The following is a 15469-nucleotide window of genomic DNA, read 5'->3' as shown; positions in this document are numbered from 1 at the left end:
GGTTCTTACTTTGGAGACAGAGCAGATAGTGTAAGCTGCGTGACACATCTCTCCTACTTTTTTGTTGTTGTCTGGGAGTTTGAACAAACATCAGCTGTTTTCCGATATGGTTTTACTCGATGGCTTTTCTTTAAATAATACGACAGATGAAACAGAACTGGCATTGGTCTAGTATATAGCTGTCAACTTACAGATTTGAAAATAAGGGAAAAGCAGCCAAAATAAGGGACCTGCAGCCTCCCTGTTCCAGGCACTCCAGTCTTCCTGTCCTCCTGCAGTCTGGTCAAACTCATGCTGGTAGCTTCGAGAACACTGTCCAACTGAATAGAATCTGAATCACATGCACCACAGGGCCTATGCAGCCTCCACTTAAGATGGCTCCCTGGCCTGGCTTTGCACTGCAAAGTTTGCAGCAGCACGTGCAACAAAATGGCGTCCAGCATTCAAAAAAACCCTCAGCTTGCATTAACTAGCCACACACAAGGCATGCAAGCTCCACCCCCCAGTCGTTCTTGGACTTGTTATTGGGTAAGCAACACAGCCAAACAACACAGTTTGGAGCCTCCCTCCTGCCTGGCCGGCAGGGAGAGAGGGAGAGGAGCTGCTTCCTTTGAAATTTAAGGGACATCATTTAAGGGACATTTAAGGGACATCCATCAATAAGGGACAGCAGCAGGACATGGCGCTGGAATAAGGAACTGTCCCTTCAAATAAGGGACACCTGACAGCTATGGTCTAGTAGCACTTTTGCAGCTGGTTTGAGGACCAAAGTGGAGCTTTGGCAGAAGTTCTCAGTCTGCAAATCGTATACACACCCCACACATTTAAGAAGCTCCAGAGAATCCTGCATCAGAGACAGAAACATCTGCTGAAGGGAAGTGCAGGTGGGCTGTGGAAGATGGAAGAAGGATTGCTCACTTCTTTTCTCCACTGCTGCTTCTCCTTTCTAAATGGCACCCTCCCTCCATCACTTTTTTGATAATTAATGTCTCCAGATTTCTGCTGACTGTGCAGTTTGGCTCTGAATTTCTTCTGTCGGTTGTATTCTCTGCCAAGAGTATAATAGATTTCACCTGCTGTTACACTAGAGAATGAGCATAGCCGAAGAAACTTTATAAGTATTTGATATATAGCTACTAATCAGCAAAGTGCTACTGAATCATGTCCTTCCTCTGGTGACATCATACTTACTTACACTTACATCATATTCTTGCAAAGAAGCTGGCAAAAGGAGGGCTGGACGAGGTAACTGTTAGGTGGATTTGCAGCTGGTTAATGGACCGAACCCAAACTGTACTCGCTAATGATTCCTTGTCATCCTGGAAAAAAGTTACAAGTGGAGCGTTGCAGGGTTCTGTCCTGGGCCGTTGTTGTTTATCTTTATAAACAACTTGGATGAAGGAATTGAGGGGATGCTCATCAAATTTGCAAACTAGGAGGAGTAGCTAATGCCACCTCGTATTTACGGGACCGCCTCTCCTGGTATGCCTTAAGGTCCATGAATAATCACAGTTTAGAGGTCCCGGGCCCTAAGGAAGTCAGATTATCCTCCACCAGGGCCAGGGCCTTCTCAGTGATGGCTCCGACCTGCTGGAATGCTCTGTCCCTGAGACCAGGGCCCTGCAGGATTTAACTTCCTTCCGCAGGGCCTGTAAGACAGAGCTATTCCACCTGGCTTTCAATTTGAACTTAGCCTGATCTTTTATTCCCCTTCCTTCCCTCCCCCTCCCCTTTTTAGGAAGATTACCCGCTCTGGAATCCCACTGCTAATTCTCCCCTGGTCTCCTCACTGGCCCAAATAGGACTAACTTAGCCAGCTAGCCCTGGTGATCATCTAATGTTTATTGGATGGATTTCCCCCCTAAATTGATTTTTGAATTCTGAACTTATTGTTATTCACGTTTTATACGGTATTTTATGCTGTTTTTTGTTGCATCAATTTTAAATTTGTTGTTAGCCGCCCTGAGCCCGGTTTTCTGAACCGGGAAGGGTGGGGTATAAATTAAAATTTATTATTATTTTATTATGAAGTCAGGGGCATAGGGCGGGGGGTGTGGCTCTCCCCGGGTGTCGTCCCTGAAGGGGTGACCAAATGGCACACTATGGGGGGCAGCACTTACCACGGGGTCTGGCCTGCAGCTTGCCCGAGCCACGCATCTCTCCTGGAAGTGATGCAATGGCTCGGGGTCTCGCACTGCCCGAAACAGCTGCATGGGGCTTGCGTCTGCCAGGCGGACTCTGTGGGCAGCTTGCCATGGCACCTCCAGGCGCGGATCACAGCGGTGCCCCCCTTTTTAAAAAAAAGCTTTAAAAGCATAACAATTCTGATAAACCCACCATTTTGGCTTGCTTATGTCAAACCAACAGGACTATTGCTAGCCACTTACCTTTTTCGGATTAGTTTTAAACAAGGACAATCTCGAGGCTACAATACTTTTTAAAAAAGTTTTTGTAAGAAGATGCTTGGAGGGCCATTTAGATTAGGAATGCATAAAACATGAAGGGCTGCTTGTCGTCATGAGTTCTGGGAGCCGCAACAGCCGTACCTATTCAAATTGCGGCGAAGCCGCTCCACGTGCATATGCCAGCGCAGAAACAGTGCTGCGCTTATGTGTTAATTCAGCTTGTAAATTCCTGCCTGGGCCGCAGCCCAATTACAGATGCATCGTGTTGCCAGACTGCACAGCTGGGACCTTTTGCCCTTTCGGAGCATTTGCTGACTGCTTAAAATAGCCCTTGGCCAACAGCTTTTGCTGCAACGGTGAAAAATACTCGGAGTCGAGTGTGGATTTCATTCTCTTTATTCAGCTCATAGTAGTGAGGAATGGAAGTTTCCCTGAACTGTCTGCTTTATATACATTATTTACACAATGGGCCCCACGTGATTGGCTAATTCTGGGATTCTCCTGTAGGCCAATCAGGTTGCGGATTCACTTCCACCTGGAGCTGGATTGGGTGGCTCCTGTGGACCAATCAGACTGCTGCATTCTGAATCCTATTGTTCTAGGACCAATCAGACTGCTGCAATTTGGATCCTATTCAACTCAGTACATAACAAACGGGAAGACAATTTGGACACTGGAAGTTTGGGAAGAGTGTTGTTCTCATGCAGAAACTTAATAGCGTTGTAGACAACCCCGGTTTCTTTGGCCCTGCTATTGCTGTCCTTGAGCTAAGGTTGCCACCCCTTGTTTCCTGAAGTCCTGCTATGCAGGCAAAAATTCTACTGGTATAGCTTTACCCACCATGTTAGATCCAGTGATAGGGAAAATTTCACCTGTTCCCTTTCTACATGCAGATGTTCAGCCCTCAGGAGAACCAGCAATACAAAGGTTGAAAATGTACCTTGTGTGGAGGTCCGCCTTCTGTCAAAGAGGTAGGGGGATACAGTGGTGCCTCGCAAGACGAAAAGAATCCGTTCCGCGAGTCTCTTCGTCTTGCGGGTTTTTTCGTCTTGCGAAGCAAGCCCATTAGCGGATTAGTGCTACAGTACTGTATTAGCGGCTTAGTGGATCAGCTGATAAGCGGCTTAACGATAAGCTGATAAGCGGCTTAACGATCAGCTGATAAGCGGCTTAACGATAAGCTGATAAGCGGCTTAACGATCAGCTGATAAGCGGCTTAGCATCAGCTGTTAAGCGGCTTAGCCATCAGCTGATAAGCGGTTTAGCGGCTTGGGAAAAAGGGGGGGGGAGGAAAAAAACCCCGCAGGAACATTTTCGTCTTGCGAAGCAAGCACATAGAAAATTCGTTTTGCGAAGCACCTCCAAAACGGAAAACCCTTTCGTCTAGCGGGTTTTCCGTCTTGCGAGGCATTCGTCTTGCGGGGCACCACTGTACAGCCTTCTCCTCTGTGCCACATCATGATGCGCTGCAGGTAATGGTGGCTCTGAACTGATGGTGGCTAAGCAGAATCATAGCGTTGGAAGGGACCTCAAGGCCATCTAGCCCCGTCCCCCTGCAATGCAGATCTTGATGTTGGAGCAAATAACTCAATGAGAATAGTAACACAGTGTGAATCGGTTATGAAGCAAAAGGGAAATTACCTGCTGCAGCTTATTAAAAAGGAACCGGAAGCTTAATTATTTATTACAATTGTTTCAGGGTTAGTCTTATCATAAACTATGGGTGTTGTTAATGTCCGCTGGAAAACAGAAATGAACTAGTTTGCATGAAATGGATGCTGTGATCCATTTGGGTCTTCCCCCCCCCCCCCCCGCTTCATTCACATGTGCAGGAAATGAAAACAACAATTCTTGTTGTCATTTCTCTGAAAAAACCCCCAAAAAACCTAACCGTTACACCGTCAAATTTACAACCTGTGCATTAAACTAGGTCAACAAGTTTACGGCTTGTGTTCTGCTTAGCTGACATATTTACTTCCCTAAATTGTTAACTTGGAAATCGATGTCGGTGAACTTAAAAGAGCCTCATTAGCCTTACTGTTCTAATCTGAAAAACTCTGGTTTGGCGTCATATCAATTAACTAAACAATAGTATTAACAAAATTGCTTGATCTTTAAAGTAGAAAGTGCCAGGCTTACCCCTGCTTAGAACTGGCATCCTCTGACCTGTAAATCTTCCCTTATAATCCCAGATGTGTGGGTCCTGTTGTGACTGTTCAGTGTGTGAAGGGAGGCATTTTTCACATGCTTAAAGGCATCCTCGCCATTAGGATTATTTAATTAGGCTTTTTACATTGAAATGAAATTCTGGGGCATCAGAAGTTTGCACTGGTTACCCGCAATATCCAGGAAGGACCATGAAACGGCGAGCTTTTCAACAGGTTACAGTGGTATCTCGGGTTAGAGACTCTTCAGGTTACAGACGCTTCAGGTTACAGACTCCGCTAACCTAGAAATAGTACCTCGGGTTAAGAACTTTGCTTCAGGATGAGAACAGAAATCGCACGGCGGCGGCAGCGCGAGGCCCCATTAACTAAAGTGGTACCTGTGAATGGAGCGCCCCACCATGGTTGTTCGCATATTTGGCACCGACGCTTCGCACATCTGAATTGGGGGGGCAGTGAACGGCTGTGGAGAACAGTTAAGAACAGGTTCAGGTTAAGAACGAATTAAGTTCTTAACCCGAGGTACCACTGTAGTTGGATCTTTCCCTCAGCTGAAGGAGTGGCAAACCTCAGGAGGGGGCAGATGCTAGGCTGATGGGGTAAGAGCAACTATTACAATGGGAGCGTGTGAAATCCACAGTACAAGATATCTTGAGCCTGGGAGCTCAGGTAAACTCATCAGATCCTTTGAAGTCTATGCATTGAGTAAGGACATTCCTGAGTTATCTTCCAAATCTGCTCCTCCAGGAGAAACAGATGGTCTGGTCTGGTATCTATGTGATCTCCTAGATGCTTGATGCTCTGGGAGGGAGAGAGGCAGCAGTTCTGGAGATTTATCAGAAAGCCGTGACTCATGGCACATGGCGGCTAGATCCCAAGGCGCCCTGCAAAGAATGGTGCTCAGATAGGCATAGTAACCAACCCCTGCAGAAGAAGATGGACTACTTCTCTGAATGGCTGGTACTCCAGCTAATGAATGGCCGGTGCAGCATTCTAGGATAGCCACCTGTCATGTGCTTCCGATGAAGCTTTGTTTAAAGGTAAAGGTACCCCCCTGACCGTTAGGGCCAGGCACGGACGAATCTGGGGTTGCGTGCTCATCTTGCTCTATAGGCCGAGGGAGCCGGCATTTGTCTGCCTGACTAAGCCACTTCTGGCGAACCAGAGCAGTGCACAGAAACACTGTTTACCTTCCCACCGGTGTGGTACCTATTTATCTACATGCACTGGTGTGCTTTCGAACTGCTAGGTTGGCAGGAGCTGGGACCGAGCAACAGGAGCTCACCCCATCGCGGGGATTCGAACCACCGACCTTCCAATCAGCAGGCCCTAGGATTGGTGGTTTAGACCACAGTGCCACCTGCATCCCACCCGAACCTTCATTTAGGCAAGTTCTAAACATCCTGCCCTACCCACCCTATACAGGTGGCTGAATATGGACTTGACCTTCCAGCATTTGGTTTGTGCCACGTTTGTTCAGAGAGATTACTTCTTCCTCGCTTCTTTCTTAGGCTGTCTTCTTGCCTTTGTCCACCTGTACTTCTCTGCCTGCTCTGTCTCTGGCTCAGATGCTCAGATATGGTCAGAACAGGAGGCAGAAAGTCAGGCCAGTGGGGGTGTTGTTCTACGGTTTATTGGAGAATGTTCATGGTAAATAACCAATGTTTTGTTCTAACCTGTCTATGCATATTCCCTCCCCGTTTGGCACTCCAAAATTGCCTTGACTCAGCAAACTGGCTGCAAACTGTAGACGTTTTAGCTCTCAGCGCAGCTTTCCTACAAACAGGCTGCTTTCTCTCTCCTTTTACCAAAGCAGTAAGCACTCGGCGATGGGTTTTATCTGAATGAAAATAGCACCTCGGGACAGAAGGAGTAATAATACAGGAGTTTATTTATTTCTCCTTAGACAAAGTTTTTTCTCACCTCCACAAATTGAAACCTGGTTTGCAGCAAGCGTTCTGCAGAAAGTCTTGAACATGACACTAGGCATGTTTTGAGCCTTAAAGGCTGAAAGCGAATGCCAGTTCTCTGGAGATGCAATCTTGTGTTTATGCAAGGGCTGGATTGCTGCCTGCACCCACACCGCCCACTCTTTTTAGCCAATGGCGCACTAGCTAGACATACTCACATACACAGTAAAATGTAGTATGCAGAAAAAGATTCCTCCCAAGGGTGGATTTTAAAGGAATGGGGAGCAAAATACATTACTGGTGTAGAGCATGGTGAATGAGCCCCTGTCTGTAGAAAGTTTCACTCTGAAGATGAGGAAGAAGGAAGGAGTTCTCTGCAGAACTAATCAGATTAGACCTTTGGCACACACGAAAAAGGTTTATATGATGCTTTAGACAAGCATATAAGCCTCTTTCACATATTACTTGCAAGAGAGTGGGGCCATGCTCTTGCCCCACTCATTTATTTATTGCTTTAGGATCCACACTTTGAGAACTATGGTCAACAAAGTCGTATCACAACAGATATAAAATGTAATTGAGATTCAAATGGGCTCTAGTAATTTTAAAACAGCCATTTCCTGACATTAAAAGCCGAACAACCCACACAGGAAAGCAAAGGCCTTAGGGAAGAGAGAGGCCTTCAAGGCCTAGGCAGATATGGATGAGCCCTGTGGGGCCACCACCAAAAAGGCCCTGTGAGCAGTGCCACCCACCCACCCACAGCCACATCTCTTCTTCACTGGCAGACACTTCAGTTGAGACCCTCTGATGTCCATTGCAGGGTCCTAGCAGACTGATCTGGAGAAACAGGGAAGATCATGTTAGTATTTCATGCAGCCGATGCTGTAAATGTGACTGGTGTGAATCACATGCCTGTCTGAGAAGACTGTGGGAACGGAAGACAGCCTTATCTGTATTCCGCTGTGTGTACTTTGTAACATACTTTCACTTTTTTTTTGTTTTCTCGGAGCTGAGAATGGTCAACATTATGCTGTAGTCTGTATATAGTGTGTAAATAAATAGTCGTTTAGATCTACGGTGTCTGTCTCTTCTTGCTGTTATGCCAGAAAATTAGTGTGCATATATCAAGCTGATACAGTGGTACCTCAGGTTACATACGCTTCAGGTTACAGACTCCGCTAACCCAGAAATAGTACCTCAGGTTAAGAACTTTGCTTCAGGATGAGAACAGAAATCGTGCGGCGGTAGCAGGAGGCCCCATTAGCTAAAGTGGTCTTCAGGTTAAGAACAGTTTCAGGTTAAGAACAGACCTCTGGAACGAATTAAGTACGTAACCAGAGGTACCACTGTATATGTCGCTGAGCTCCTTAGAGAAGAAGGGAGGTGCCTTTTCCAGTGCTGCGCACATCGGAGGACACGTGGGGTTCCGGGGGTTTGCAGGCAACCCCAGGGTGTTTCCCAACAGATCATGTCCAGCACTTTGAATTGAGCCCGGGAACATATCTGCAATGAGCACAAACAGGTGCAAATTGGCGTAATATGTTCCAACTACCTGGCGTCCAGAGTGGAGTCCCTAAGGTGGTTGGATGGTGCCTTGTATGTCTCCTTCTGGAAACTCCTGCTAAAGGGGTGCCCAATGTATTGTTCTGCTTTCCTTTGCACCACGTCGGCAAGGCCAAGAGTGGGGCCTTGTCATCTGGACAGCCCAGGACCTACATACACACTGCATAGCTTTGTGCCAACAAAAACAACGTGGGAGGCAGCATTCACGAATTGCCGGTCTCTGCAGCCACAGCAGGCGCTGTGATTCTCCAGCATTTGGACTTCACCCCTGGAAGCACACTCCATTGTCTCTCAAGACAGATGGGTGCCAACAACAAACTGGCATCAATTAGTAGCCAATATTTTTCTCCTGTTGATGTTTCTGGGCAACCCTTGTCAGTCACACTGCCTGATCCTGCCTCCAGAGAACCACAAATTAGTGTGTTTATTTGTGAAATAGCCGTGGTGTGCCCTGTTTCTCCATCCGTCCCCTTTCCCCACTCACTGTAGCAGTAATTTTTTAATATAAATTGAGTAAATAAAACAAGGAGTCAGATTTTTGCCCCATAACAAGTTGGGGGAAGGGCGGGCAAGGGGACCAGTGGAAGAACAGGGCAGGAGAAGCTGCAGTACTTAAAATTTACAGAACTAATAACACCACCCTGATATTTTGTGAGATGCTGGTATATAAATACATTTAGTTATTTATTCATTCATTCATTAATGAACCTTTGATAGGAAATGCACAGCATCCCAGATTTGCAAGCTGACCATTGTGTTGGAGAGGAAGACGTTAAAAATAATATTTTTTTTGTTGGCCTTGAGGTTTTCTAAAGTCCAGTTCTAATAAGAGGCCCTCTGGGAATAACCAAGGCGGTGGTGGGAATTGCTTCCTTGTTGCATGTAATGGGAAATCAGCGTTAGGTTTACAGACGTTTGTTCAGGTTCCACAGTCAGTAACTTTGAGCTTCTCCGACGGAAGTGCTCGCGTTCTGCTGAATTGTAATAAGGTTGTGTCCGATTCCTCCCTTTCTCCAGCTGACTTGCTGTACAAGAAAACAACCAGGTGCCCTTGTTGACAGTAGTTCATGCTGACATTGGTGACTATTGGTTGGCTCACTGTAATGATTTATTATTATTATTATTATTATTATTATTATTATTATTATTTATACCCCGCCCATCTGGCTGGGTTTCCCCAGCCACTCTGGGCGGCTCCCAACCGAATATTAAAAAGTTATGGGTTAAGATTTGCCCAAAAGCTTTGTAAAATGAAGTGCTTTGGGTTTGTTCCAGTTAAATGATTCAGTGCCAAGGCCTTCCACGTTCCTAGCCTTTGTTTTGTTTCATTTTATTGCCATTATGAACTCTCATGCTTAGCACATTGAGCTTATTAACAATTTTCAGAGGGGTAGCCCATGTTACCCCATGGCAGCAGAAAGAATCTTGTGACACTATGTAGACTAACAAATTTATTACAGAAGCATAAGCTTTCTTTTTAAAAAAAACATAGGAGCGAAAGTTTAAACTCACAGGGTTCTTTGAGTAAGCAGTGTATCAGATTAAATGGCATGTAATGTTAATGGGTTTTGAAATATACTCGGCGTCGAGAGTGGATTTCATGCTCTTTATTCAGCTCATAGTGGTGAGGAGGAATGGAAGTTCCCCCATAATGTCTGCTTTATATACATTATTTACACAATGGGCCCCACGTGATTGGCTAATTCCGGGATTCTCCTGTAGGCCAATCAGGTTGCGGATTCACTTCCACCTGGAGCTGGATTGGGTGGCTCCTGCGGACCAATCAGACTGCTGCATTCTGAATCCTATTGTTCTAGGACCAATCAGACTGCTGCATTCTGGATCCTATTGTTCTAGGACCAATCAGACTGCTGCATTTTGGATCCTATTCAACTCGGTACATAACAGGTTTAAAATGGCCAGAAGTGCTTGGGATTTAAGATTACGGCAGACGTTTTGCTGACATGGTTCATTCCGCATTGTCTGTGAGTTTCAAAGTGTTTTCTGCTGCATTTGGAGTTGGGCCCCTGGAGCAGAATGTGTTGCCTTCGCCCAACACTATGAGCATCCTTGCCTCTCTCCCCCCCCCCCATTTCTTTTAGGTCTGCCAGTTTGTGGTTTCGGTGAATGGGCTGAACGTCCTCCATGCAGACTACAGGACAGTGAGCAACCTCATCCTGACTGGTCCTCGAACCATCGTCATGGAAGTGATGGAGGAGATAGAGCCTTGAGGAGGACACTTTGAGATGAGGACGTATACCTTGTCCAAGACAATTATCCTGCCTTCAAAGTACTTTCCTCCCTCCCCTCCACCCCCAGTTTACCAGTAATAAATACTTGGGTGGATACGCTCTTCAGCCAATGTTTGTACCCATGGTACTGATGTGCAGACTCACCTATGCTTTGCTGTGGGCCAACTACATATCCGGGATGTAGCCAGCTCAGGTGACCTGCATCACAGATGGCTGTGGTACCAACAGAAGGGTCAGAATCATGTCAGGAATTGCATCCTCACAGGTTTCCCCAATGCTATGCTGCTCCTCTTTTCCTTCACAATTTTATTTCTGCGACAGAGCCGCCGCTGAGATCATCTGAAGGACTTTCACCTTGGAAATTGGGCAGTATCGTATATTTTCATTCGCACTTGTTATCGGAACTGTAATGTGCCAATTGAAAGCATTGCCAGGTGGTGTGTGTGCATTGCTTCAGGATGCTGTAGCAGAACATCAAATTCTAATAAATTAAAAGGAGGTGTAAAGGTAAAGGTAAAGGTAAAGGGACCCCTGACCATTGGGTCCAGTCGTGACCGACTCTGGGGTTGCGGCACTCATCTCGCTTTACTGGCCGAGGGAGCTGGCGTACAGCTTCCAGGTCATGTGGCCAGCATAACTAAGCCACTTTTGGCGAACCAGAGCAGCGCACGGAAACGCCGTTTACCTTCCCGCCGGAGTGGTACCTATTTATCTACTTGCACTTTGATGTGCTTTTGAACTGCTAGGTTGGCAGGAGCAGGGACCGAGCAACGGGAGCTCACCCGTCGCAGGGATTCGAACCGCCAACCTTCTGATCGGCAAGTCCTAGGCTCTGTGGTTTAACCCACAGCGCCATACAGCAAATGTGGCCTAAGTGAACAATTTGGATACACCCCGTGCATTTTTCTGGCACTGTTAAGTCTTAAGTTGCAGAATCGTCGAGTTTGAAGGGACCCAAGGGTGATCTAGTCCAACAACCTACAACGCAGGAATCGTTTGCCCAATGTGGGGCCTTTGAACCCACGTCCCTGAGACCAAGAGTCCCACGCTCTATCCACTGACCATTGTTCAGTGACTGAGCACATGCTTTGCATGTAGAAGGTCCCAGACTCCACACTTGGCAGCTACAGCCAAGCAAGTAGCGATGAGTAAAGCTTCTAGCAGAGACCCTGGAGATCCACTGCGAGGATCTGGGTTTGCATCTCTCCTCAAGCTTCCTGGGCAAGTCACTATCTCTCATCCTAGCCCATGTGTGGCTAAAATGAGATAACTCCCTTGCGTGTTACCCTGAGCTCTGGAGAAGTGGCAGGATGTAAATATGAGCAAATAAAATATTATTTTCTCAGTCTCGGTGCCGCATCTTAAAAATGAGGACAATAACGATCTACCTCCCGGGCTTGTGGTGAATGTAAAAATCCTTCAAACTCGTGCATTAACTGAGCTTTCACAGGCCATATAGTTCCTTGAAAAGTGTGGCTTTAATAGCACAGCGATAACTAACAGTATGATGCTCAGTGGCTTAAAAGAGCCTATTACGTATACCGTTTGGGTGGAATGACTGGATCTGAGAGGCTTTGTTTAGCCTCGTTTTCGAAACGCTAAAAATAGAGGAAGCTGCAGCCATACCTGCATTAAAATGTGCTTCTCTCACTGTTGAGTATAATATGCGCTTGCTTTTAAAAGAGCAGAGCTGTCACTTTTTGTAATCTCACATCTGAATCATTGTTTTGAAGAATGCTGAATGAACTACGTCAAACCACGGAGCCAATCCTACCTTAGAGCCAATTTTGCAAAATATTAAGGGGATTAGGCAACAGGATTTGGGGGTTGTTTTTTTTTTCAGGGTGTTGAAGGTAGTGGGGGGGGGAATGAATTATTTCTCATGATGTGGACACTCAATTCAATTCTGCTTCAATAAGCAGGTTTTTCACATTAGGTCCAAATCCAAAATATTGTCTGTTTTCAGCATAAATTCAGATTCACCACGATGAAGCCCCTAGATTGAAATGTCTGAATCCCCCCTTTAAAACCCAATTTCTGGTTGAAGCTTTTAGAAAGGTGTGTGTGAGTGTGTGTGTGTGTTTAAAATTTGGCAGCATATCTTCAATAGCAAAATTCAAACACTTAATACTTGTACTTGACCCTTTCAAATGTGACTTTAGAGAAATTCACTCCTGTTTGTGCAGGGAAAATGCACATTTGGACATAGGCTTGCTTTGAGCTATGGTAAAATGTGATAAATTTCGAAAGAGGGGGAAATATTTGCGCCAGCTTTGTAATTTCCTGCTCCGATGAGGAAAGGTGTGCCATAATTTTTTTGAATGTATACATATTTATATGTTTTCCACAAGACCGTGTAAGCTATACATAGCAAAGGCATTCTGGTGCTGTTCGATTTATATATGTCAGTTGGGTTTTTGAATAAACCTTTTTTAAAATGGGATTTGTTTGTGGCCACGTGCAAAAGAAAACATTACTATCTCAGCAATCTTCTCCAGCAAAGGAGATCTTTGACTCATGGGCCAAACTTGGCACATCGGGGCGTTGGGGGCAACCCACACCCTTTGCAAGCCACACCCTGTGGGGCAGGATTCGGCCAAAAAGGGTTTGGCAGACTCCAGTTGTCAGGAGCTTCTGAAGTTTTGTGCAATGCAGGGTTGACCCTGCATTGGCTGGTGTGTGGGGAGGTTCAGTCCTGTTCAGTTTGGGTGCACAAGAATTGTGCGTGAATTTTTCTGCTTGTCAAATTTGGCCTGATTCTGATAAGCCAGAAGGCTTCTCCACCCTCAGTCACACAACAACTTTATTGTGTATATGTGCAAAGGGTGAACGCAAAGTAGTAGCTAAAATGCCATGTTGATTCACGGCCATGTTCATCAATAAAGTTTTAACAAGGCCCGTCTTTTTGTAATAAGTAAGAGGTCAAGCTTTAACTTCACTCACTGTTTTGCTCACATACAAGCAAAGATCTCTTGTATATTCATATCGCCGCGACCAAGAAGCTTTTGTCAAGAGCGTTCTGTATACTCACCGACCCCCTCTTTTTGGGGGTGGTGGTCCGTGTTGTGGCAAGTTGTGGCAGTGCTTGAGTGACAGGCATATAGTGTGACAGGAGACCTTGCGCCTGAATGTGTATCGCAGCGCAAATGGGCATGGACTCCTGACCCACTCGTTTTATTTATTTATTTAAGCGGTAAGTGATCCCAGAGAAGGTTTTGATAAAAACCATTTTTAAAAAACAATGGAACCATTTCATCAAAACATCAGAAAGCAAGGTCATTGGTAGCTGACAGCAACCAGAGCAACAATAAAACCAAATAATAAATAAATAAATAAATAAATAAAAATAAAAGCCAAATAAAAATAAATAAATCAGAAAACAACCCAACACTCTTAACCAGGAAAATGCCTGTGTGAATCAAACTGTTTTCAGCTGGTAACTAATGTTCATAAGAATCAGTGATAGCGCCTCTTTGAGGTTTGGTAGTCGTGTTTTTACAATCATTTGCAGTTTTGTATTTGTTTCTTCCTACACATTTTTGTTCTTTGTTTTCTTTCCTTGTTTTTCTTTTTTTCCTGTATCCCTTTATTTCTTTAGAATCAAAATTCTTTTGATAAAATATTAATACCAAATTGAAAATAAAAATAAATAAAATCAAGCAGTATAGAAATTTTATGAAATTGGTTAAAAAAGAAGAAGAGACATAATGTATTTGCCTGCTGCTGAAAGGCAAGTGAGCCTGTCTGGGTCCTCATTCTACTCTTGGTGCCAGCACTGAAAAGGTCCTCTCTATAGTAGAAGAAGAAGAGGAGTTTGGATTTGATATCCCGCTTTTCACTCCCTTTAAGGAGTCTCAAAGCGGCTAACATTCTCCTTTCCCTTCCTCCCCCACAACAAACACTCTGTGAAGTAAGTGAGGCTGAGAGACTTCAGAGAAGTGTGACTGGCCCAAGGTCACCCAGCAGCTGCATGTGGAGGAGCGGAGACGCGAACCCGGTTCCCCAGATTACGAGACTACCGCTCTTAACCACTACACCACACTGGCTCTCTGTAGCCATCTGCTGCACCTCCCACAGGATGTCTTCCCATGAGTGAGGAATTATTATTTCATTATTTACTATATTTATTAGTCACTTTTTTTTCAGAAAAGCAAAACACAAAGCCACTAAAAAATATGAACATTAAAAACAAGGATAGACAACACACACATACACAAAATCCAACCCAATCCCATCCTTTTTAAAAAAAAGATATTTATTAAAATTTTCAAGATATTACAAAATGAAAAAAGAAAAAAGAAAAATACAAAATAAAAATAGTTAAAAACAACTCAATCTTTCCATTACTTATTTTTCATTAGCTTGTTTCCCAGACCTCCTCGCGCCTCCCTTTTTTGTATTCCAGTTCAGTTTGTTAGTTCAGCAAATCCTTCCCCTCTTTGTTTATCCTAGTCTTTAATCTTAAAATATTGTAACATTAAATTTTTACCTATTCATAATCCATTTTTCATATTCCCTTATAGTATTACAGCTAAAAACCACTTAATTTCTATCCAACATCATTCTAACATTCATTAATTTTACAATATTTCTGTAAATAGTCTTTAAACTTTTTCCAATCTTCTTCCCCCGACTCTTCTCCCTGGTCTCGGATTCTGCCAGTCATTTCCGCCAATTCCATATAGTCCATCACCTTCATCTGCCATTCTTCCAGGGTGGGTAGATCTTGTGTCTTCCAACCCAATCCCATCCCACTAAAATGTAATAAAAGAAAATCAGATTCAAATACCTGACAGAACAATGTTTTTGCCTGCCCCCCAAAAAACATATACTGATGGCATCAGATGTAAAGATAAAAGGTAAAAAGGACCCCTTTTATGGTTAAGTCCAGTCAAAGGCGACTCTGGGGTTGCGGCGCTCATCTCGCTTTCAGGCCAAGGGAGCCGGCGTTTGTCCACAGACAGCTTTCTGGGTCATGCGACCAGCATGACTAACCACTTCTGGCTCAACAGGACACCGTGACAGAAACCAGAGCGCATGGAAACAGCGTTGACCTATTTGTCTACTTGCACTGGCATTCTTTCGAACTGCTAGGTTGGCAGGAGCTGGGATGCAGCAACGGGAGCTCACCCCGTCACGGGGATTCGAACCGCCGACCTTCCGATCAGCAA

General features: G+C 44.9%; 1 protein-coding gene across 3 annotated transcripts in view; it reads left to right on the top strand.

The window, feature by feature from the left end:
• DEPTOR (DEP domain containing MTOR interacting protein) overlaps positions 1-12741 on the top strand; it is a 64132-nt gene extending 51391 nt beyond the window's left edge. For all 3 annotated transcript variants that reach the window (XM_081012725.1, XM_081012724.1, XM_081012723.1), the window contains exon 10: positions 10149-12741. In XM_081012725.1, coding sequence (XP_080868851.1) covers positions 10149-10277 — 129 coding nt within the window. In that variant the 3' untranslated portion in view covers positions 10278-12741. The remainder of the gene's footprint in view (positions 1-10148) is intronic.
• Positions 12742-15469: the final 2728 nt, after the last annotated feature.

The sequence above is a fragment of the Podarcis pityusensis genome (genome assembly GCF_964106645.2).
Source record: "Podarcis pityusensis genome assembly, chromosome: 7".
In the NCBI taxonomy this organism is placed as follows: Eukaryota; Metazoa; Chordata; class Lepidosauria; order Squamata; family Lacertidae; genus Podarcis; species Podarcis pityusensis.
This window is presented reverse-complemented; position numbering and strand designations above follow the sequence as displayed.